This window comes from Phocoena sinus, chromosome 6, assembly GCF_008692025.1.
Source record: "Phocoena sinus isolate mPhoSin1 chromosome 6, mPhoSin1.pri, whole genome shotgun sequence".
NCBI classification, from domain to species: Eukaryota; Metazoa; Chordata; class Mammalia; order Artiodactyla; family Phocoenidae; genus Phocoena; species Phocoena sinus.
Window position 1 is genome coordinate 24,407,837 of NC_045768.1, and position 25,248 is coordinate 24,433,084.

General features: G+C 40.8%; 2 protein-coding genes across 5 annotated transcripts in view; both read left to right on the forward strand.

The window, feature by feature from the left end:
• TMEM245 (transmembrane protein 245) overlaps positions 1 to 1,269 on the forward strand; it is a 107,570-nt gene extending 106,301 nt beyond the window's left edge. For all 3 annotated transcript variants that reach the window (XM_032635914.1, XM_032635913.1, XM_032635915.1), the window contains one exon: positions 401 to 1,269. Coding sequence is in view for 2 of the 3 variants with exons in the window: in XM_032635913.1 (XP_032491804.1) it covers positions 401 to 446 (46 nt within the window). In the remaining variant the exon portion in view is untranslated. The remainder of the gene's footprint in view (positions 1 to 400) is intronic.
• Positions 1,270 to 7,395: 6,126 nt separating this feature from the next.
• CTNNAL1 (catenin alpha like 1) overlaps positions 7,396 to 25,248 on the forward strand; it is a 63,213-nt gene continuing 45,360 nt past the window's right edge. Inside the window, exon 1 of one of the 2 annotated variants that reach the window (XM_032635602.1) lies at positions 7,396 to 7,642. In XM_032635602.1, coding sequence (XP_032491493.1) covers positions 7,502 to 7,642 — 141 coding nt within the window. In that variant the 5' untranslated portion in view covers positions 7,396 to 7,501. The remainder of the gene's footprint in view (positions 7,643 to 25,248) is intronic. The other variant, XM_032635603.1, reaches the window with a different exon arrangement.

Consider the following 25,248-nt stretch of genomic DNA (forward strand, 5'->3'; position numbering starts at 1 on the left):
AAAAGTCACTCAACACTTCGAATTGGCCAGATCTTAGTCACATGGTCATTAGTTTCAAGAGAGTCTGGGGAAATAGTCTTTTGGATGGACCCTCCAAAAAACTGGAGTTCTTGTTACTAAAGATTGAGAGACAGCTATCAGACTTTGAAACAATACTCAGTGAAAATACCAGGAAAAAAACAGTGACTACATAACCTCATCAAGGCTCTCAAATTATAAAAATAAGGTATTCTGTGGCAGTGAATTACTGGTTAGATGCTATTTTTCTTTCCTTCCTCCCTCCCTCCCTCCCTCCCTCCCTCCCTCCCTCCCTCCCTCCCTTCCTCCCCTCCTTCTCTGTGGTTTTATTATTTCCCCTTTTCCGAAAGCAAAACTAATCATTCTGTGTTTCTTCTTAAAGGACTTTCCGTGACATTTCTGAAGATCTGAAGCCTTCAGTAGACTGACTTGGTTTCTAAACCACAGTGATTTCTCTAGGAAATTCAACCTTGACTGTGAGTTTAGCTCAGCTGTGGCCTCCTATCCTTTCAGCTGTGCCTGGCAAACAGAGCCCAGGAAAAGAAGCAGAAGCCTCCTAGCCTTCCATACAGAATGCCCGGACAAGAGAGGACTTGCTGTGCTTTGCATTTTAAAGCACAGCTTTGGAGCTCAGAAATGTGGTTTACTCACTTAACTGTTGCTCAGATGGCTTGAAAAGTTTCAGTTTATAAACTGGTACCATGGCTTGAAATTTTCCCACTTTGGTTATGTGTATTACAATATGTATTTATAAAGTTTTTTAAAGAGTCCTAAACTACCTGCTGTATACAGTGTAGTTTTCTCCTGTTTTAAGAAATCTGTCTTTAAACTTTTCTGTGACAGTCACTTTTCCATGAAGAGGGCTTTCACTTTTGAGAATGTAGTTGCTGGAGCGGGAAAAATGAGTCTTCTCCCTTCTTCCACAGTGTATGGTCCTCTCTGTAAGGAAGAGCAAATCTTCAGTGTAAGGGCAGGTGGCTTATTTGAAGTTCAGTTAGTTGTATGTTACAACCACAGGAGACCACAGAAAGACGGAAGCTCTTCCTCCCCTTCTCCCTCCATCCGCTACTGCTCTATTGCCAAATTTTTTAAACTTGGCTCACCACTTTGAAATTAAATACTTATTAAGCTGCTATTAATGGTAACAGTATGATAGAATTCATGTTGTAATGTTTTTCTTTCCAAATGTTTTAAGAAAAAACTCTCAGGGGCAGCAGTGCTCTGATCATTAAAAGTATCCCTGTTTCACTATTTGGAATTTGACCAATTAGTTTTATTAGCAGTAAAATTTTATATCTGTGTAGTATTTTCCCATTACTTAGCACAGTGCCTTGCACATAGACTCTTTTTTTTTTTTTTTTTTTTTTTTTTTTTTTGCGGTACGTGGGCCTCTCACTGCTGTGGCCTCTCCCGTTGCAGAGCACAGGCTCCAGACTCGCAGGCCCAGCGGCCATGGCTCACGGGCCCAGCCGCTCCGCGGCATGTGGGATCTTCCCGGACCGGGGCACGAACCCATGTCCCCTGCATCAGCAGGCGGACTCTCAACCACTGCGCCACCAGGGAAGCCCGCACATAGACTCTAGATGAATGCTTGTTGAATTAGATTATGACTTTTAAAATATCTCAGATATCACAATAACCAGCATAGTGCTCTACATTTGACAAAGTCTTTTTGCACGTATTATTTCACAAGCACGTCACATCAGCTTTCATATAGCTTCACATTATTTTGCAACAGTTTCACACAGATGGGGAAGGTAAGGTTCAGAAAAGTGACCAACTCAAAAGTCGTGAAGTTTAGTAAAATTTGACCTCAAATCTTTCTGACTCCACACTCTGCCAACTCTGCTATATTGTAGTGTTTCTTTTAATATCTTACACGATTTTTCCAGTGCTATGAGGTAGAATAGGTGTCCTGTTCTGTCGCATAGACTTGTCCTAGGGTTAATGACAGGGCTGGGACTAGAACCCAGCTCTTAGCTTTGTGCCCTTTCCACTGTGTAAAACAATCTTCAGGCTCTTTCTCTGTCCCCAAAGGAGTATGGAGGAGGAAGAGTTCTTAAGTAACAAAGATTTCATTTTTGGAAAACATTTAAAAGTAGAAATCATATTTTTCTAAAACATCTTCTCATTAAGAAGCATAGTTAATGATAATTACTTTAAATTTATTCTGATATTACTTCAGAAAAACTCCATCTAGGAAAGAGGCTACCTTGAGGTCTCTGTCTGTAGAGTAGACTGTACAGATCTTATATATTTCCTGTGAATCCTTCAACAATTACAATCTGGTATTCCACCAAGTGTTACATTTGGCACTAAGTGGCACTAAGGAACTCATTCTTTTCTTTAATCACTTGTTCATTCATTCATTCAGTAGAACATTGGTTGAGAGTTTGCCAGACTCTAGGTTCTATGCCAGGCACTGTACAGGGTGCTGTAGGGGATAATTTATAAGAAGGCCTTCTCTCACCTTAAATCTTAGCCAGATCACGTGTATTGCTAAAATTTAAAATTTTGCATTAAAAGTATTAAGAAAGAAATCAGGTTTGTTTTTGTTAATGGTATGCTGGTAAGTTTACAGCTGTGATGAGCACATATTTATGAGAGGCAAATACGATGCACAGTAAGTTAGTGTGCATATACAAATCATGTTCTTCCAAAATGCTTTTAGCTCTGTAAAGTGATATTGCAAAAATATAAATTTGAGGTAATATATGGCTCTTGCTGGTCATAATTATTAGTGTGAATACCAGGTCCTTAGAGGGGGACTCTGAGCCCTAAGAGAATAGTTTAGAGCTGCCAAAATTAGCAATGATGTAGTATCACCCTGAAGTATCAGGAGCAGAGGTGCCCCAGAGCACTCCCCAGTCCTGTCAGGAAACTTGAACTGCCCCAGTACTCCAGCAACAGCCTAAGGACTTGAAGTCCCTGCAGGTGGGGGAGGTCTTCCTGGAACCCTCAGAAACAGAGAGAACATGCCCCCTCAGATACAGTGAGGAGGTTTTACAGATCTTCATAAGGCGTTGAGATCAAATGATATGAAAAAGTAGGAGTTTCAAGCTCAAGTCTCAAAGGTGATTCTCAGGATTTGACCCGGAAAGAAGCTTCCTTAGGAACAGATAATGCATTGATGAAGTAGAAGTAGCTTCAGCAAAAACATAGTACAGAAATCCCGTCACAATGTCCTGCATTTTATAGCTTTATTAAAGATGAGTTTGAAGGTCACATTCACTACTCAATTGTAAACTGAATGGAGGGGATAAGATCTCCCCACACAGTATGTTCCTCTCTTTTCTGAGAACGACGCACGGGATTTTCAGATAAACTCCATGTCATGTAAGTCCAGCTTCAGTTCCAAAATTCCTATCACACTCTGTTTCTGGAAGTGATCTCTGCCAGACTGCCTTAGATACCAATTTTATTTATTCTTAAGTTTGCAGGGATTCTTAACACGCATTTCCATTAGAGGTGGTTAGCTGGCAGAGTTTTCCCTTGACTTCTGAGACTGGTGCAAATTGACTCTTGATACCCAAGAAGTGTTACTTAAACAAACTAAGTAGCTTTGGAAATAGCCGTTTATTCCATTAAAGGGCTTGCACATGAGGTCCTCTGGCTAACCTTGGTCTTAACAAGAACCCATTGTGACCCATCAGGACTTGCTAGTACCCCTAGTTCCCACTTTGGTTGTATTTAGAGCTTCAGGATGTGTCACTACTGAGCAAGAAATGCTCAGAAATTCAGGCTATGAGGGGTTAGATTAGAGCAAAGTAAGTTGAGTTATCCAGAGCTTTCAACCTCAAGGTCTATAGGAAAACCCCTACAGTCTCCTCTAAGGGTCTTCCAAGATCCTTACAAAAGTATTAGACTAGGCATTTCGCAGTAGAACTATAGCCTCTGGCAACATACTTCCAAATGCTAGTTCCCGCCAAGAACAAGTATTTCTTTGTTTTTTATGTATTTCTTGTCTTTACCCATTTTGCCATTAAAATATATTCATTTCATTAACTTATTGAGGATCTGCAAAAAATATGAATGCTATGTGAAACCACTGAACAGTTGATTTTTTTGGTAGTTCAAAAATAATCAAGAGAATTACAAATCAAGATGTTCTGCCTGCATCCTGGAGTCATAGGAATTCTGTGCCAGATGAGCCTTATCTAATTAGGTGATCCTGTCATTTCTAGAGAAGGAAACAAATCCACAGGTTAAAGTGTCTTTTCTGACCAGTCAGTAACAATTCAGAGCAGAGTAAGTTTTTTTCTCTCAGCCCATTGTTCTACTTCTCTTCCCTTTCTCTTGTAGTTGAGTAGCTTTTGGAAAAATGTGTTCCTTATAGCAGTAGTTGCAAGGGATGTTATTAGATGTTATAAGAGAACAAAAGTGTATGTGGGGTGGGGGGGGGTGGGGACTCCAAGCTCAGTTAAAATTGAGGAATGCTGAGTTTGTTTCCTTTCTGTAGGACTTCGAAGAGTTTTTAATGTGCTCTTATATATTGTGAATTTATAAGGGGACAAAGACTGTGTTTACGAGACTTATTTGACCTTAAACTGCGCCCCATCCTCCTTTTTTCAGAGCAGCTCAAAGGACTCCGTGTCCTTTGGGAAACATGGCTCTCAAAAGTTTACAAGTCTTTTAGAAGACACCCCTAATGGAATTCTGAATGGTACATCCACCATGTAAACCGTAATATATCTCAAAGTTCAGTGAGATGCCAGAAAGAAAACGTATTTGCCATTCAGAGCTATACATCAAGTATAGAGATTCTTTTCTACCTATGGTGTGTAGAATCAGTATTTGTGTTTTAGTTTTGAAAGTTTTTCAAAGATCAATTAGTGTGCAAATACAGTGGTGATATTATTTTAATAATGCTTTTTTGTGTGGCACTTTATAGTTTTCAGAATGCTTTCATAACAACCCTGTGAGACAGGCAGGTATAAGTATTATCAGATGAGGCACTGGAGGCTCAGAAAGGTTTTTGTGATTTTCCCCTTAAGTTTATACCACAAAATGATGGAGCCAGAATTCAGTTGCAGAACTTCTGACTCCAAGTCCAGAATTCTTTACTCCACACCTGGTTTCTTACTTTTTCTTCTAGCTTCATATTTTACTATGAAAGGTATGGAAGCAGATCTTAAACATCATTTTGGCTTCTTATCAAATACTATTTTTTATGGCAGTGACCGAGAAAGTGTAACTCCAATTGTAGTTATCCCAAAGAAAACCCTTCTTTGTGCTTTGCAGTGCCACTTGTCTAGGTGATTGGAGTGTATTTCAAATACCATTTGATTTTGAAACCAAGATTGGATATATAGTTTTAATTGCTTATGTAACTTCTGGAAAATGTATCATCTTTGCATTCTCAGGCAAAGTAGAGATGGTTTGAAGTAAAAAAAAGATTATTCAAATACAACAATACATCTTTATTCTCGCAAACTCTGTTTCTTAGCTTTAACTTGCTTTGACAACCAACTGATGTAACATCTTTGTAAATGTAAAGTATTTATATTTTGAAATAAAATTACTGTGTTGAATGAATCAGGTGGTAAACTTAGTCTCATTTCTGTGGAGAAATTTGGTCTTCAGTGAAGTCAAACTTTCACAAATACATCCATCTCTTAGGCCTTATATCTTACCTTTTCTTTGACACCAATGCCGACACTGAATTTTTATGAAATATGGGCAACTTACATAAGGGAAGATGTACCTGTGGAGTGGGTACTGAGCACCTTAAAGAGGTGAAAGGGTCCAAGGCTAAGGCTGGAGCCCTCAGAGCCCAGGGGAAGGTGGCTTTGTGGTAGATAAGGAAGTGATGAGGTGGGTGGCTGGGGAGTGAGACTCAAATGAAAAGAAAGTTTCTTTTCATTTGAGGGCTTTCCTTTGAAGAGGGCTTCCCTGGTAGCGCAGTGGTTGAGAGTCTGCCTGCCGATGCAGGGGACACGGGTTTGTGTCCCAGTCCGGGAAGATCCCACATGCCGCGGAGCAGCTGGGCCCGTGAGCCATGGCCGCTGAGCCTGCGCGTCCGGAGCCTGTGCTCCGCAACGGGAGAGGCCACAGCAGTGAGAGGTCTGTGTACCTCAAAACAACAACAACAACAAAAAAAACAAAAATGAAAAGAAAGTTGGATAAAAGAACCACGTGTTTTGCATGAAGAAAACAAACCTAAGGTATGGCTATCTTCAATAGCAAAGATAATCGATGCAACAGTAGCAGATGGAGCTGAACCCCAAGTGGAGGTATTTTAAAACACATCTCAACAGTGCTTGGGAAAGAGCTTTCTGACACCTCGAGCTGGTGTGGTATTCAGCTCATCAATCTGACGTTATAGATGGAGAAAATGATCCTGGCAAAGGTGTAAGGGGTGGGCTAGCCAGGCTCAGATTCAGATTGTTTTCTACTCTTGATAGTTTCTTATTGGCAAATATGCTAGTTCACAAAATATTTCTTCATGCTTCTCAGTCTGTTGCGTAAGCCTAGGACCCTTTCACAGGGTGTGTGCTTCTGTCAGCCTCCCCTGGGTTTGCTTCTGGAAACTTTAGGGTCACAGGTGTCCGGTTCTCCCATCTCCATCACACAGGGGCTCCTTGATTCTTAGTCTTACCCTTAAGTGAGTTTAGTCAGAGTTACACACTAATGATCTTCCGTTACTGAACAGCTGTTGAGAAACTGCTCTGCGCTAGGCACGAGGGCAAAAGTAGTTTCAAAAAGTAATAGTGTGGAGCAGAGGTGAAGTTTTTCCATATGTTCTATTTAATTTCCTTTTGAAGAGTAATTCTGAACAGTAGCCTGAAGATACCCAAATCACTGTTTTCTTGCCGGGTACCCAGATACTCCTTAAATGATTGCATTATCAAAAGTTTCATCTTCAGTCCAGCTGAAATTGTGAGAAAGATACGGTTAGGAAAAGAGCAGGGTGGAAGGGGTAAATGGGACCTTCTCGAGAAGCTCCAGAAAGACTATAACCTGTAGAATTCCCGTCTTACGGTAAAAGCCCTTCCCTATAGGCTTGACTCTGGCCCCGGTCTACCAGTTAGTTTCAATCCCAGCGCAGCTTCCAGTAATCGCGGGGAATTCGGAGTTAGGACGAGCCACTTCTGGGGAGCATGGGAAGCTTCGCTGGGCATGGATGTCTTTGCCCTGGTAAGAGGCCACGTGGCCGTGGGACGCCCTCAGGTATCTTGTTTCTCTGTTCTAGAGGGGGCGAGACGTGTGTGGAGCCCACTAAGGAATGATCTGAGAGAGACAGGATGGGGACTGGGGACAGAGGACAGAAGGGGCGGGGCCAGGGTTAGGGGGTGGGGCTGCAGGGCGGACTTCAGACTGGGGCGCGTGGAGGCGGAGAGTGGGCGGGCCCGTGCTGGGGGCGGGCCCAGCGGGGTGGCGCCTCGGGCGGCGCGGGTGGATCGCAGCTGCGGAGCGCAAGCAGGCTGGCGGGTGGCGGGTCGGCAGCGGTACGGCGTCCGGGCTCCGCAACGGGCTGAGGGCCATGGCCGCCTCTCCGGGCCCGGCCGGTGGTGCCGCCGCCGGGGCGGTGCACGGCTCCGGTCCGTTTGGCCTCGCCTTCGACTCCGGACTCGAGATCAAAACTCGCTCAGTGGAGCAGACGCTGCTCCCGCTGGTTTCTCAGGTAAAGCGGCGCGCGCGCGCGGCCCCTGCGTCTCCCTCCGGCCGCGGCCCGCGATGGCGGCGGTCGCTGTCGCGGCAGGGGCCGGGCCGGGCGGGAGGCAGCCGCTGCCCCACATTCCGCGCCAGGACTCCGGCGTCAGTGTCGGACCGCCTGTCTGGGGCTTGAGGACTGGCCTTGGTTGAAGCGGCGGGAGTAGGGACCATCCGAAATCCGGCTGCGGGGCCAAGTGGGCTGAGCAGCAGCGGAGGCTGCGGGGCGGGGAGCCCCGTGCGGACCTGAGTGCCGGCCACAGGTGCGCCGCCCTGCCTCCCCACAAGATCCTCCTCGGGGCTGCAGCTCCGGTGGCCCCCGGCTCCCCGAGGCCAGCTCCCCGGGGGCAGAGGGGACCCCCGCGGGGGCTCCGTTGGAGCTTAGGGGCCCTCCTCGCTGCCGCTCTTTAACCCACTGCCCGCACACCTTTGCACCTCCAGTCCAAACCCGGACCGTGGCCAGTCTGGCTGGGGCGTTGCTGCCGGCCTCCAAGTCCAGCGTGCTCTCCTCTCCCCGAGGCCTTTGTCCCTTTCCCCGGAGTGTGAGTCGGCTCGCCAGTCGCCCGTTCACCACGGGCCACCCGGCCCCTTCCCCTTAACCTGTCTGCTCACTTCAGCTGGCTTTTGTCCGGCCTCGGAAGGGTGAAGTGAAGGTCCGTCTGATAGTTAATTCGGGTACACATCTTTTTGCCAAATCCCATTTGGGAATGTATGCTTTATTGAATTTATTGGTCCCAACAGAAGTCTGGAATCAGCTAATTGATGCGCGTAGCTTTAGAGAAGTTTTTGTTACTGTGAGCCGAGTTTACGCAGCCTCCGGGCTGGAATTCCTCACCTAGATCTGTTTTGATGTGCTAAGCACTGTGGGAAGTGAAGAATTCTGTGCCTTCTGGAGCTCGTTGGATGTGTGACTCACAACAGGACTGTTAACATCTTGATGCTTCACGTTAGCATTGCCAAGATTTTACAGGTAGAAGGAATCTTAAAGGTTATCTGATGCTAAATTTAAAAATTCTTACAGCATCCTTGACATCTGGTCACCAGTCCCCTGCTTAAACATGCTCAGTGATGGGGAGCCTGTAGCTATTGCATAGAATTTCCAATGCTATCTGTTCTCCATCCCAGCCCTGCAGATATTTGAAAACAGCAGTCGTACATGTCCCTAGATTCCTGTTATGCTGATTAAATAAACAGCCCCATTTTCTTCACCTGTGCTCATTTTAGCCTGGCTAACAGAACAGTGAATGAATAACCTTGACACTCCCCATCCTCCCTCCCTTCCAGGTCTGAAAGAAGCACTGACAGGTGGGATGAGTTGAGGATTAGTTAGTGATGTCTGAACTGCCCCTCCCACAAAAGAATACCACTACCACCACCAACACAACCACAACACAAAATGAAAAATACTGGAGTAGTTTTAAGAGAGAGAGTTAAGAGAGTGGTATTTTATCCATTTTTCTTTTTTTTTAACAATCCAGATATAATGCTTACTATGCGCTAGGCCGTGTTCTAAGCACTTTATACATATTAATTCATTTAATTCTCATAACAATCTTGTGAGGTAGAGATATGTTTATTCTCATTATATGAATGAGGAAACTGAGGAATAATGAGGTTAAGTGACTTGTAGTGGGACTTTCACCTGTAAATGTGGAACTGGAGTTTGAATCCAGGCAGCCTGGTCCCAGAGTCTGTGCTGTTAGCTACACCATATTTGTTCTCCCTAGAGATTGGGGGCGGTGATGAGGTCAGCCAGTAGTAGGTACAGAGAAGAGAGTCCACAGTGGAAAAACAAGCTGGAAGGTTGTTGTAATCTGGAGAAATGGTAACTTTTCACAGTATCACTGCTAAAAATGTATCCTAGAGTTCTGCATTGTGTAATTCTGGGGTGAGAGAGTAGGAGAGTGGAGGAGGAAACGTGAATTGGCTGCCGAGAGTTAACTAGAGGTCAATGCCAAAGGGGGAAAATGCCAGCTTTTTTTTTTTTCTTTTCCTTCCCTGTTAAAGACTCACTCAGGGCCATAGCTGAGGTTCTGCATTCCACACAGTATGTGTCCACAGCTGTATCTTTAGCATTATTATAACTGATATTCCTAATGATTAACTGTACTCAACAACAAAAAAGTTAACTTATGCTTAAAGTCAAGAAATATATAAAGCATGGCCAGAACACTCACAAAGCAGTAAGTGCGAAATACAGTTGTTTAGAATGATTTTTAAGTTTTAGTGAGTGTTAGTGGATTAAAGTGCAGCTCTCTAGAAAACTCATGTCCAGGAGTCTTATTTTCTAAGGATACGGCATTATTATCCAACTCATGTTTTGCCACCATATCCACAAGAATAAGTTTAAGCTTTTCAGGCAAGCATTTGTTGTAAGCTTTCTAGTTGCTACTCTGTGGGACTTGTATTCTAGTTGGGAGGCGGGGCAGGTACAGAATAGCACATGGCAAGTGTCAGATGAACATCATCCGTAGTAAATGCTCTAAGAGCTCAGAGCAGGTGTGGATGAGTCAGCAACAATGCCATCGAGGAGGCAGGGTCTTGAGGTGAACAAGTAGGGCTAGCCTTGTACAGCTTAGTCAGTTTTAAGCAGAGTTTCTACTCTGATATCATTTAGCCTCTTCTGACTCTCCAGGTAAAAAGTTCTGGGTTCAATGGCCTTATTCTGGGAATGCAGCATCAGTATTAGACAAATATATATATACAATTTTCTGCGTTTACATATTAGAAGAGATACATGTTCTTAGCAATAGATGCAGAATAGTTTCAGTTAAATTCAACTTCTAATCATGATAAGGAGCACATAGTAAACTAGTAATAGAAGAAAACTTCCTTAACCTGATAAAGAGTACCTACAGAAAACCTATAGTTAACATCACAGCAACAAGTCAAATTTAAAATAAACATTTCCGGGGCTTCCCTGGTGGCGCAGTGGTTGAGAGTCCGCCTGTCGATGCAGGGGACACAGGTTCGTGCCCTGGTCTGGGAAGATCCCACATGCCGTGGAGCAGCTGGGCCCGTGAGCCATGGCCACTGAGCCTGCACGTCCGGAGCCTGTGCTCTGCAACGGGAGAGGCCACAGCAATGAGAGGCCCGCGTACCGCAAAAAAAAAAAAAACCCAAAACATTTCCTTTAAACTAGAAGCAAGAGGAGGGATATCTGCTCTCATAGCTTCTATTCAATTGTACTGTAAATCGTAACCAGTGGAACAAGACAAGAAGCGAAAGGTATAAAGGTAGGAAAGGAAAAGTCAAAATATAATTATCTACATAGAAAACTGGAGTCTACAAATAAATTATAAAAGTTAGGAAGTTTAGTAAGTTCATTGAATGTAGGCTTCTGAAGTCAATTGCTTTTCTTTCTACATTAATAACAAACAGGAAAGTCATCCTAAAACATGATACCAGTTAGAATAAAACTGACAGCAAGATATGTGTATATATGTGTATAACAAAAGAGAGGCCAAACTTCATGAAGAAAATTTAAAAATTTTATGGAAAGCCAAAGTAGAGCTAAATAAATGGGAGAAAAGTACCATGCTCCTGGCTAGATTGACTTGATATTATTTACATATCAATTTCCCCTATTGATATGTAAATTTAATGCAATTCCAATGAAAATTTCAACAGGATTTTTTTTAGTAGAATTTGATAAAAGTAATTCTAAAATTTGTATGAAAGAGCAAATAGCCAAGAATAGCCAGAAGAGAAACAAGGTGGGTGGACTTGCTCTACCAGATTTCAAGTCTTATTATAAAGCTAGAGTGATTAAGACAATGTGGGTCTAAGAACAGAGATGGACAAATAGACTAGTGAAACAGAGTAGAGAATCTAGAAACAGATCCACATGTATACAGAAACTTGATAATTCACAGAATTGGCACTGCTCGTCAGTGGGGAAAGGAAGAGCTTTTTAAAAAATGGGAACAATTGGTTATCTGAATAGAAACACATGATATTGAATCCCAATTCCAAATGGATTAAAAATATCAATATGAAAGTAAAACACTTTTAGGGAAAAAAATTGGGCAATATCTTCACCACCTCACGGTGGGAAAAGATTTCTTAATACACTGAAAGTATAAACCCTAAGCAAAAATTAATACATTTGCTCCATTAAAATGGAGAATTGGACTTCCCTGTTGGCACAGTGGTTAAGAATCTGCCTGCCAATGCAGGGGACACGGATTTGAGCCCTGGTCTGGGAAGATCCCACATGCCACGGACCACCTAAACCCATGCGCCACAACAAGAGAAGCCACCACAATGAGAAGCCCGCGCACCGCAACAAAGACCCAATGCAACCAAAAGTAAAAATATAATAAATTTTTTAAAAAAGGAGAATCTTTGTTCATCAAAGTTGAAAGGATAAGCCTTAAAGTGGGAGAATATGATTGCAACACAAATAACCAACAAATGATTGGTAGCACCCAGGATAAAGGGTTCCAATGAATCAAAAATAAGATTACCCATTAAAAATTGGTAAAATGAATACTCATCTTGTAGAAGAGGAAACAAATGTCTAAAAGATATGTGAAAAGATGCTCAACTTTATTAGAAGTCAGTGAAGTACAAGTTAAAGCTGCAGTGAGAACAAGTGTTGGTGAGGAATGTGGAGTTGGTGGAAATGTCAATAGTACAACAGTTTTGGAAAACAGTTTGATGTAATAAAGTTCAAGGTGGGTATTACCTAAGGCCCAGGAATTTCACTGTTAAATCCATACCCCTAGAGAAAATTCTGCATGTGTATTAGAGACATAGATTGGAATGTTGATAGTCTTTTTACTCCTAATGGCTCCAAACTGGAAACTACCCAAACGTCTTTTAGCAGTAGGATGTTTAAATAAAATGTGCTAAGTTCATACGAGATACTATGCAGCAGTGAAATGAATAAACCATAGCTATAATTATCAATATGGATGAATCTCAAAAGCATAATGTTAAGAAAAAAAATTAAAGGTTCAAAACAGGCAGAACAAAACCATACATCGTTTAAGGATATAACGTGCAATAGTTATAATAAGGGAATGATGAGCACAAAATCAGAGCAGTGGTTTCCTCTGGGGCAGGGGATGAGGGGGTGATGTAGAAAGGGAGGGGCCCCCAGGGCACATGGGTTGTCAGAGGTGCTGCTAATGTTTTCTTAAGCTTGGTGGTAGGTTTGTTATGTCTTCCTTTCATTTCTTTTTTTTTTTTTTTTTTAGGCTGAAATAGGAGAAGTATACGATTGCTCCATTTTTTTTTTTTTCACTTTAAAAAGGCACTTTAGGGCTTCCCTGGTGGCGCAGTGGTTGAGAGTCCGCCTGCCGATGCAGGGGATGAGGGTTCGCGCCCCGGTGTGGGAAGATCCCACATGCCGTGGAGCGGCTGGGCCCGTGAGCCATGGCTGCTGAGCCTGCGCATCCGGAGCCTGTGCTCCGCAACGGGAGAGGCCACAGCAGTGAGAGGCCCGCGTACCGCAAAAAAAAAAAAAAAAAAAAGGCACTTTATTTTTGTTATTTACATTTTTTTTTTAACATCTTTATTGGGGTATAATTGCTTTACAATAGTGTGTTAGTTTCTGATTTATAACAAAGTGAATCAGCTATACATATACATGTGCTCCCATGTGTCTTCCCTCTTGCGTCTCCCTCCCTCCCACTCTCCCCCTCCCACCCATCCAGGCTGTCCCAAAGCCCCGAGCTAATATCCCTGTGCCTTGCGGCTGCTTCCCCCTAGCTATCTACCTTACTACGTTTGTTAGTGTGTATGTGTCCATGACTCTTTCTCGCCCTGTCAAAACTCACCCTTCCCCCTCCCCATATCCTCAAGTCCGTTCTCCAGTAGGTCTGCGTCTTTATTCCTGTCTTACCCCTAGGTTCTTCATGACATTTTTTTTTCTTAAATTCCATATATATGTGTTAGCATACGGTATTTGTCTTTGTCTTTCTGACTTACTTCACTCTGTATGACAGACTCTAGGTCTATCCATCTCATTACAAATAACTCAATTTCATTTCTTTTTAAGGCTGAGTAATATTCCATTGTGTATATGTGCCACATCTTCTTTATCCATTTGTCCGATGATGGGCGCTTAGGTTCTTTCCATCTCCGGGCTATTGTAAATAGAGCTGCAATGAACATTTTGGTACATGACTCTTTTTGAATTTTGGTTTTCTCAGGGTATATGCCCACTAGTGGGATTGCTGGGTCATATGGTAATTCTATTTGTAGTTTTTTAAGGAACCTCCATACTGTTCTCCATAGTGGCTGAACCAATTCACATTCCCACCAGCAGTGCAAGAGTGTCCGCTTTTCTCCACACCCTCTCCAGCATTTATTGTTTCTAGATTTTTTGATGATGGCCATTCTGACTGATGTGAGATGATATCTCATTGTAGTTTTGATTTGCATTTCTCTAATGATTAATGATGTTGAGCATTCTTTCATGTGTTTGTTGGCATTCTGTATATCTTCTTTGGAGAAATGTCTGTTTAGGTCTTCTGCCCATTTTTGGATGGGGTTGTTTGTTTTTTTGTTATTGAGCTGCATGAGCTGCTTGTAAATTTTGGAGATTAATCCTTTGTCAGTTGCTTCATTTGCAAATGTTTTCTCCCATTCTGACAGTTGTCTTTTGGTCTTGATTATGGTTTCCTTTGCTGTGCAAAAGCTTTGAAGTTTCATTAGGTCCCATTTGTTTATTTTTGTTTTTATTTCCATTACTCTAGGAGGTGGGTCAGAAAGGATCTTGCTGTGATTTATGTCATAGAGTGTTCTTCCTATGTTTTCCTCTAAGAGTTTGATAGTTTCTGGCCTTACATTTAGGTCTTTAATCCATTTTGAGCTTATTTTTGTGTATGGTGTTAGGGAGTGATCTAATCTCATACTTTTACATGTACCTGTCCAGTTTTCCCAGCACCATTTATTGAAGAGGCTGTCCTTTCTCCACTGTACATTCCTGCCTCCTTTATCAAAGATAAGGTGTCCATATGTGCGTGGGTTTATCTCTGGGCTTTCTATCCTGTTCCACTGATCTATCTTTCTGTTTTTGTGCCAGTACCATACTGTCTTGATTACTGTTGCTTTGTAGTATAGTCTGAAGTCAGGGAGCCTGATTCCTCCAGCTCCTTTTTTCGTTCTCAAGATTGCTTTGGCTATTCGGGGTCTTTTGTGTTTCCATACAAATTGCGAAATTTTTTGTTCTAGTTCTGTGAAAAATGCCAGTGGTAGTTTGATAGGGGTTGCATTGAATCTGTAGATTGCTTTGGGTAGTAGAGTCATTTTCACAATGTTGATTCTTCCCATCCAAGAACATGGTATATCTCTCCATCTATTTGTATCATCTTTAATTTCTTTCATCAGTGTCTTATAATTTTCTGCATACAGGTCTTTCGTATCCTTAGGTAGGTTTATTCCTAGATATTTTATTCTTTTTGTTGCAATGGTAAATGGGAGTGTTTTCTTGATTTCACTTTCAGATTTTTCATCATTAGTATATAGGAATGCCAGAGATTTCTGTGCATTAATTTTGTATCCTGCTACTTTACCAAATTCATTGATTAGCTCTAGTAGTTTTCTGGTAGCATCTTTAGGATTCTCTATGTATAGTATCATGTCATCTGCAAACAGTGACAGCTTTACTTCTTCTTTTCCGATGTGGATTCCTTTTATTTCCTTTTCTTCTCTGATTGCTGTGGCTAAAACTTCCAAAACTATGTTGAATAAGAGTGGTGAGAGTGGGCAACCTTGTCTTGTTCCTGATCTTAGTGGAAATGCTTTCAGTTTTTCACCATTGAGGATGATGTTTGCTGTGGGCTTGTCATATATGGCCTTTATTATGTTGAGGAAAGTTCCCTCTATGCCTACTTTCTGGAGGGTTTTTATCATAAATGGGTGTTGAGTTTTGTCGAAAGCTTTCTCTGCATCTATTGAGATGATCATATGGTTTTTCTCCTTCAATTTGTTAATATGGTTTATCACATTGATAGATTTGCGTATATTGAAGAATCCTTGCATTCCTGGAATAAACCCCACTTGATCATGGTGTATGATCCTTTTAATGTGCTGTTGGACCTTTCATTTATTTAAATGGTATACATACATGTTCTATACACTCATTTGTTGTATATTTCCTAATTCAGATGATTTTTTAAAAGCCCTGGGCTAAGTCGCAAGCACATTTTCTACAGAGCAGCTCCCCACCTTCTTTAATAATCACTTTATTCTTCCTGTCAAAATTCCCACTCCCAGTCTTACAATGCTTTTATCCAAGGAAGGGAAGAGGGCTATCTGCCACACAGCTCCACCCTGGTGTGGAATGTTATTCTACCACCCACTAGTCGTTTCCTGTCTGTGATAGATTTACTTCACTCACCGTAATACAGACCCTTTAATTAATCTCCAGGGTAGCTCCCCTGTCTTCCCATTTCTCTCTGCGTTGTCCTGGAAGCTTGTTAGGATCTTTGTCTCACTAAGTTGGAGATGAATACATATGGGACTCTGCTGATTTGTGTATGTGAATATATGTGTTTTTAATTGCAAAGGAAAAACACATAAATAGTGTATAAAGAGAGTGAAAGTGCCCTTTTTCCTGCTTTTAAAGACCTCCTCATGATTTGGTGTGTTTTCTTCTATACTGGTTGCTATAGCTGATTAGCTGATTTTTCTATCTAATAATTTTGAGAATTTACTAATGAGTTAAGCCCAGGGATGAACTTCTCTGTCCTGGGCTGACTCCCTTGTTTTTCAGGTCCCAGGGAATTAAAGCTTTGTTCTTTTATCTGGCCTACCATTTTTTTTTTTTCTCCCTGGGTCTTCACTTGCTTTCTTATCTTCCCACAAAATAAGTAAACTAAGATAATCCATTTCAATCAAGAGATTACTGTCAGTTATTCTAGAAAATAAGAATAACATCACAAACATGAGGAAAGAACAGAGATTCTAGAAATGTGAAAAGGGCAATATCTAATCATTATGTAATGCTTACTAAATACCAGACACTATTCTAAGTACTTTACTTACATATACTAATTTATTCTCCACAATGACCTTATGAGATGGGTACTATTATTACTCCTGTTTTTACAGATGAGAACACTGGGTCACAGAAAGGTTAGATAACTTGCTATATAATCATATGACAGAGCCAGAACTCAAACCCAGGCAGAGTGATGCCAGAATTCATGCTTTTAACTGCTAGGCTATACTTTGTTGGCGATGAGAACTTCTTGACACCCTTTGTTAGAAGGTATCAAGTAGGTCTGGGTTCTTACTCTTTTATTCCACAGGAGAGTTCTTCAATATATCAGATCCTCTTTCTTCCCCATGGGATACCTTCTCTGCCCTCTTTTCCAGTTCATTCAGACATTCTCTACACTCTGGTGTTAGGGCAACTCTAGGTTGTGACTCCCAATTTAATAGGCCTCCTATTTTTACAGAATAATAGCTAAAATTTTATTTGGCACATTCAAGGCAATTTTACCAGCTGTCAGTCTCCTGATTTTTTTAATAAAACGTCTTTATTGGAGTATAATTGCTTTACAATGTTGTGTTAGTTTCTGCTGTATAACAGAGTGAATCAGCTATATGCACACATATATCCCCATATCAGCTCCCTCTTGCGTCTCCCTCCCACCCTCCCTATCCCACCCCTCTAGGTGGTCACAAAGCACCAAGCTGATCTCCCTGTGCTATGCCGCTGCTTCCCACTAGCTGTCTGTTTTACATTTGGTAGTGTATGTATGTCAGTGCCACTCTCTCACTTCATCCCAGCTTACCCTTCCCCCCCCCATATCCTCAAGTCCATTCTCTATATCTGTGCCTTTATTCCTGTCCTGCCCCTAGGTTCATCAGAACCATTTTTTTTTTAAGATTCCATATATATGTGTTAGCATATGGTATTTGTTTTTCTCTTTCTGACTCACTTCACTCTGTATGACAGACTCTGGGTCCATCCAACTCACTACAATAACTCAGTTTCGTTTCTTTTTACGGCTGAGTAATATTCCATTGTATATATGTGTCACATCTTCTTTATCCATTCATCTGTTGATGGGCACTTAGGTTGCTTCCATGTCCTGGCTATTGTAAATAGAGCTGCAATGAACATTGTGGTACATGACTCTTTTTGAATTATGGTTTTCTCAGGGTATATGCCCAGTAGTGGGATTGCTGGGTCGTATGGTAGTTCTATTTGTAGTTTTTTAAGGAAACTCCATACCGTTCTTCATAGTGGCTGTATCAATTTACCTTCCCACCAACAGTGCAAGGGAGTTCCCTTTTCTCCACACCCTCTCCAGCATTTATTGTTTGTAGATTTTTTGATGATGGCCATTCTGACTGGTGTGAGATATCTCATTGTAGTTTTGATTTGCATTTCTCTAATGATTAATGATGTTGAGCATTCTTTCATGTCTTTGTTGGCAATCTGTATATCTTCTTTGGAGAAATGTCTATTAAGGTCTTCTGCCCATTTTTGGATTGGGTTGTTTGTTTTTTTGTTATTGAGCTGCATGAGCTGCTTATAAATTTTGGAGGTTAATCGTTTGTCAGTTGCTTCATTTGCAAATATTTTCTCCCATTCTGAGGGTTGTCTTTTGGTCTTGTTTATGGTTTCCTTTGCTGTGCAAAAGCTTTGAAGTTTCATTAGGCCCCATTTGTTTATTTTTGTTTTTATTTCCATTTCTCTAGGAGATGAGTCAAACTGGATCTTGCTGTGATTTATGTCATAGAGTGTTCTGCCTATGTTTTGCTCTAGGAGTTTGATAGTGTCTGGCCTTACATTTAGGTCTTTAATCCATTTTGAGTTTATTTTTGTGTATGGTGTTAGGAAGTGTTCTATTTTCATTCTTTTACATGTAGCTGTCCAGTTTTCCCAGCACCACTTACTGAAGAGTCTGTCTTTTCTCCATTGTATATTCTTACCTCCTTTATCAAAGATAAGGTGACCATATGTGCCTGGGTTTTCTGTCCTGTTCCATTGATCTATATTTCTGTTTTTGTGCCAGTACTATACTGTCTTGATTACTGTAGCTTTGTAGTATAGTCTGAATTCCTCCAGCTCCGTTTTTCTTTCTCAAGATTGCTTTGGTGGGGCTTCCCTGGTGGCGCAGTGGTTGAGAGTCCGCCTGCTGATGCAGGGGACACAGGTTCGTGCCCTGGTCCAGGAGGACCCCACCGCGGCTGGGCCCGTGAACCATGGCTGCTGAGCCTGTGCGTCCGGAGCCTGTGCTCCACAACGGGAGAGGCCACAACAGTGAGAGGCCCGCATACCGCAAAAACGATTGCTTTGGCTATTCGGGGTCTTTTGTGTTTCCATACAAATTGTGCAAATTTTTGTTCTAGTTCTGTGAAAAACGCCGTTGGTAGTTTGATGGGGATTGCATTGAATCTGTAGATTGCTTTGGGTAATATGGTCATTTTCACTATGTTGATTCTTCCAATCCAAGAACATGGTATATCTCTCCATCTGTTTGTATCATCTTTAACTTCTTTCATCAATGTCTTATAGTTTTCTCCATCTCCCTCTGCTATATTTTGGAAGAGTTTTAGAAGGATAGGTGTTAGCTCTTCTGTAAATGTTTGATAGAATTTGCCTGTGAAGCCATCTGGTCCTGGGCTTTTGTTTGTAGGAAGATTTTTAATCACAGTTTCAATTTCAGTGCTTGTGATTGGTCTGTTTATATTTTCTTATTCTTCCTGGTTCAGTCTCAGAAGGTTGTGTTTTTCTAAGAATTTGTCCATTTTTTCCAGGTTGTCCATTTTATTGGCATATAGTTGCTTGTAGTAGTCTCTCATGATCCTTTGTACTTCTGCAGTGTCAGTTGTTACTTCTCCTTTTTCATTTCTAATTCTATTGATTTGAGTCTTCTCACTTTTTTTCTTGATGAGTCTGGCTAAAGGTTTATCAATTTTGTTTATCTTCTCAAAGAACCAGCTTTTACTATTACTGATCTTTGCTATCGTTTCCTTAATTTCTTTTTCATTTATTTCTGATCTGATCTTTATGATTTCTTTCCTTCTGCTAACTTTGGGGGTTTTTTGTTCTTCTTTCTCTAATTGCTTTAGGTGTAAGGTTAGGTTGTTTATTTGAGATGTTTCTTGTTTCTTGAGGTAGGATTGTACTTCCCGCTTAGAACTGCTTTTGCTGCGTCCCATAGGTTTTGGGTTGTCGTTGTCATTTGTTTCTAGGTATTTTTTTGATTTCCTCTTTGATTTCTTCAGTGATCTCTTGGTTATTTAGTAGCCTATTGTTTAGCCTTCATGTATTTGTATTTTCTACAGATTTTTCCTGTAATTGATACCTAGTCTCATAGCGTTGTGGTCAGAAAAGATACTTGATATGATTTCAGTTTTCTTAAATTTACCAAGGCTTGATTTGTGACCCAAGATATGGTCTATCCTGGAGAATGTTCCATGAGCACTTTGGAAGAAAGTATATTCTGTTTCTTTTGGTAGGAATGTCCTATAAATATCAATTGAGTCCATCTTGTTTAATGTGTCATTTAAGCTTGTGTTTCCTTATTTATTTTCATTTTGGATGATCTGGCCATTGGTGAAAGTGGAGTGTTAAAGTCCCCTACTTTTGTTGTGTTACTGTCAATTTCCCCTTTTACGGCTGTTAGCATTTGCCTTATATATTGAGGTACTCCTGTGTTGGGTGCATAAATATTTACAATTGTTTTATCTTCTTCTTGGATTGATCCCTTGATCATTATGTAGTGTCCTTCTTTGTCTCTTGTAATAGTCTTTATTTTAAAGTCTATTTTGTCTGATATGAGAATTGCTATTCCAGCTTTCTTTCGATTTCCATTTGCATGGAATATCTTTTTCCATCCCCTCACTTTCAGTCTGTATGTGTCCCTAGGTCTGAAGTGGGTCTCTTGTAAACGGCATATGTACGGGTCTTGTTTTTGTATCCATTCAGCCAGTCTGTGTCTTTTGGTTGGAGCATTTAATCCATTTACATTTAAGGTAATTATTGGTATGTATGTTCCTGTTACCATTTTCTTAATTGTTTCAGGTTTGTTTTTGTAGATCTTTTCCTTCTCTTGTGTTTCCTGGCTAGAGAAGTTCCTTCAGCATTTGTTGTAAAGCTGGTTTGGTGTTGCTGAATTCTCTTAACTTTTGCTTGTCTGTAAAGGTTTTAATTTCTCGATCGAATCTGAATGAGATCCTTGCTGGGTAGAGTAATCTTGGTTTTAGGTTTTTCCCTTTCATTACTTTAAATATGTCCTGTCATCCCTTCTGGTTTACAGAGTTTATGCTGAAAAATCAGCTGATAACCTTATGGGGATTCCCTTGTATGTTATTTGTTGCTTTTCCCTTGCTGCTTTTGATATTTTTTCTTTGTATTTAATTTTTGACAGTTTGATTAATATGTGTCTTGGTGTGTTTCTCTGTGCATTTATCCTGTATTGGACTCTCTGTGCTTCCTGGACTTGATTGACTATTTCCTTTCCCATGTTAGGGAAGTTTTTGACTATAATCTCTCCCAATATTTTCTCAGACCCTTTCTATTTCTCTTCTTCTTCTTTTTTTTTTTTTTTTTTTTGCGGTATGCGGGCCTCTCACTGTTGTGGCCTCACCCATTGCAGAGCACAGGCTCTGGACGTGCAGGCTCAGCGGCCATGGCTCACAGGCCTAGCCGCTCCGCGGCATGTGGGATCTTCCCGGACCGGTGCACGAACTCGCGTCCCCTGCATCGGCAGGCGGACTCTCAACCACTGCGCCACCAGGGAAGCCCTCTCTTCTTCTTCTGGGACCCCTATAATTCTAATGTTGGTACATTTAATATTGTCTCAAATGTCTCTGAGACTGTCTTCAATTCTTTTCGTTCTTTTTTCTTTATTCTGCTCCCTGGCAGTTATTTCCACCATTTTATCTTCCAGCTCACTTATCTGTTCTTCTGCCCTAGTTATTCTGCTATTTATTCCTTCTAGAATATTTTTAATTTCAGTAATTGTGTTGTTCATCATTGTTTGCTCTTTAGTTCTTTTATATACTTGTTAAATGTTTCTTGTATTTTCTCCATTCTGTTTCCAAGATTTTGGATCATCTTTACTATCATTACTCTGAATTCTTTTTCAGGTAGGTTCCCTATTTCGTCTTCATTTATTTGGTCTCGTAGGTTTTTACCTTGCTCCTTTGTCTGTAACATATTTTTTTTGTCGTTTCTTTTCTTTTTTTTTTTTTTTTTTTTGATGGGTGGTGCTTTGTTCCTGTCTTACTGGTTGTTTGGCCTGAGACATGCAGCACTGGAGTTTGCAGGCAGTTAGATTGAGCTGGGTCTTGGTGCTGAGATGAGGACCTTTGGGAGGCTTCACTCCGATTGACATTCCCTAGGCTCTGAGGTTCTCTGTTAGTCCAGCGGTTTGGACTCGGAGCCCCCACCATAGGAACTTGGGCCCAACCTCTGGCCTGGGAAGTAAGATCCTGCAAGGTTCTCTGCCTATGCCCATGGCCCCTGCAGCTCCTTCAGGCGTATGTGGGGAGCAGGCCCCAGCTCTGGGAGCACTCAGCCGTGGGACTTGCCACACCTCCCCTGATTCTTAACGTAATCCTGGGAGGAAAGAGGCTGTGTAGCGACTGAGAGGCAACTTACTGCCTTTGTGACCTTGGGAAAATTCTTAACCTTTTCAAATTTCAGGTTTTTAATCTGTAAGATGAGGGTAGTAACAGTATCTACCTCACAGAGATGTAAGCATTGATTGAATCAGTACATGTAAAGCACATCAGATAGCGTTTGCTGTTGTGCTTAATGTTAAATGTTAACTAGTTTTATTTTTTGCTTGATAAGGAAATGGAAGTTTGGTCTCACTTTTGTTAAACTGTGTTTAAGTATGTCTATGTAGAAAGCAAGACTGGAAAGAACTATGCCAAGTTGCTCACAAGGTAGTGGGATTATGGGTCACTTTTATTTCTTAGGGCTTTCCTATATTACCCTTTCCGTTTTTAAAAACAATCAACATGTATAACTTTTTGGATCTCCCTTTTAAAAAGTTTGAAAATAATTTTAGGACATATATAGACCTTTTTTTTTTTTTTTTTTTTTTTTTTAGACCTTTTTTGTGTATAAATTTATTTTATTTATTTATTTTTGGCTCTGTTGGGTCTTCATTGCTGCGTGCGGGCTTTCTCTAGTTACGGTGAGCAGGGGCTACTCTTTGTTGTGGCACGCGAGCTTTTCATTGTGGTGGCTTCTCTTGTTGCAGAGCATGGGCTGTAGGTGCACGGGCTTCAGTAGTTGTGGCACGTGGGCTCAGTAGTTGTGGCTTGCGGGCTTTAGAGCATAGACTCAGTTGTTGTGGTCAAGCCGGACCAGGGCTTGAACCTGTGTCCCCTGCATTGGCAGGTGGATTCTTAGCTACTGTGCCACCAGGGAAGTCCCATACATAGACCTTTTAATAAGAAATTTTATAAATTGACTTGGCGCCTCCAAATTCAATTTGAAATGCATACCTGTATTTGGACTGAATATTTTGCAGAGTGCTTTGAGTAAAAGGAAGATAGCCACACCTCATTATGCACTGGGGAGGATGCTTGTAGTGGAAGCAAAATGTGTGTTTCAGAACTGAACAATAGCTGGTATTTTAGCCTAATTGCAGGATCTTTTCTTTACAATTGAAAAGTCTAAACTTTATAAAGGATTTAATAAAAACAACTTAAACTTCTTTTCTCCAGAGTTTCTTCCAACATGGTTGTTTGGAACAGTCAGTGGTGGTCAAGTTCTCTGTTCTCCAGGTGATACTAAGAGTTCCCTAGGATGTATCAGGTGTGGAGAAGGACTAAGCTGGTGCTCATAGTATTCATATTTGTTTCCCTACTTCCCATAATCCATAGTTATCCTCAAAATTCAACCATAGAAACACTTCTTTGATGGACTACCTAGTAATTTTAGGTAATATTTTATCTTGAAGAAAGTATTTTTCCCTCCAAAAACAAAAACACTCAAAAAACCCAGGAAGATTGGAAAAGCTCCACTAAAGGAAAGAGTATGGGGTGGACTTTGGTGTCAGATAAACCTGGGTTCAAATTCTAAACTAGGCCGCTTCTTAGCTGTGTAAGCCAAGTACTTAATTTCACTCAGCCTCAGTTTTCTTATCTTGAATAGTATGTAAGGATTAAATAAGAGAGCTAATGATAATATGCCTCTGAGTACTTAAACTGGGTACTATGTTAAATATGATACCACATCATTTTCTTTAATCCTCTTGTCAGTTGAGAAGTCAGAGGCAGGGAAGTCAGGTTGGCTAAGTGGTGAAGAGGCTAGGCTCTTAAGTCAGAGTATCTGGATTTAAATCTTAAATCTCCTACTCTTCTTGATGTCTAATTTCCTTACTCTCCATGCTGTCTAGTTTTCTCATTTCTGAAATGGAGATGATATTAGTACCTATTTCACTGGGATTTTGTGGGGCATTATAATGTAGTACTTAAAAGTGTGGTCTCAAAAAAAAAAAAAAGTGTGGTCTCTGCTAGCATTATCCTGATACCAAAGCCAGATAAGGACACTATAAGGGAAAAAACCAAACCAAAACAACAACAGCAAAAAACTATAGGCCAATATCCCTGATGAATACAGATGCAAAAATTATTAACAAAACACTAGCAAACTGAATTCAGTAGCACATTAAATGGATCATACACCATGATGAAGTGGGATTTATCCCTGGGTTGCAAGGATGGTTCAATATACGCAAATCAATAAATGTGATACACCACATTAATAAAATGAAGGAAAAATTATATAATCATCACAATACGTGCAGAAAAAGCATCTGACAAAATTTAACATTCTTTCATGATTGAGTATATAAAGAATGTACCTCAACATAATAAAGGCCATATATTATAAGCTCACAGCTAACATCATTCTCAACAGTGAAATGTTGAAAGCTTTTTCTCCAATGTCAGGAAAAAGACAAGGGTGTCCATTCTCACCACTCCTATTCAACATAGTACTGGAAGTGTTAGCCAGAGCAGTCAGGCAACAAAAAGGCATAAAAGGCATCAAAGTCAGAAAGGAAGAAGTAAAATTATCTCCATTTGCAGATAACATGATCTTATATATAAGGGAATCCTAAAGACTCCACCAAAAAACTGTCAGAACTAATAAACAAATTCCTAAAGTTGCAGGCTAAAAAAATCAACATGCAGAAATTGGTGTTGTGTTTCTATACACTAAAAACAAAATATCTGAAAAAGAAATAAAATGGTACCATTTACAGTAGCATCAAAAATGATAAAATACTTAAGAATAAATTTAACCAAGGAGGTGAGAGATGAGTACATTGAACACTCTAAAACTTTGATGAAAGAAATTGAAGAAGACACAAGTAAATGGAAAGATAAGCCATGTTCATAGGTCAGGAGAATTAGTATTAAAATGTCCATACTACCCAAAGCTATCTATAGCTTCAGTGCAATTCCTATCAAAATTGCAATGGCATTTTTAACAGAAATAGAAAAACAATCCTGAAATTTGTGTGGAAGCACCAAGACCCCAACTAGCCAAGACATCCTGAGAAACAGGAAAAAAGCTGGAGGCGTCACAGTTCCTGATTTCAAACTATACTACAAAGCTATAGTAATTAAACAGTA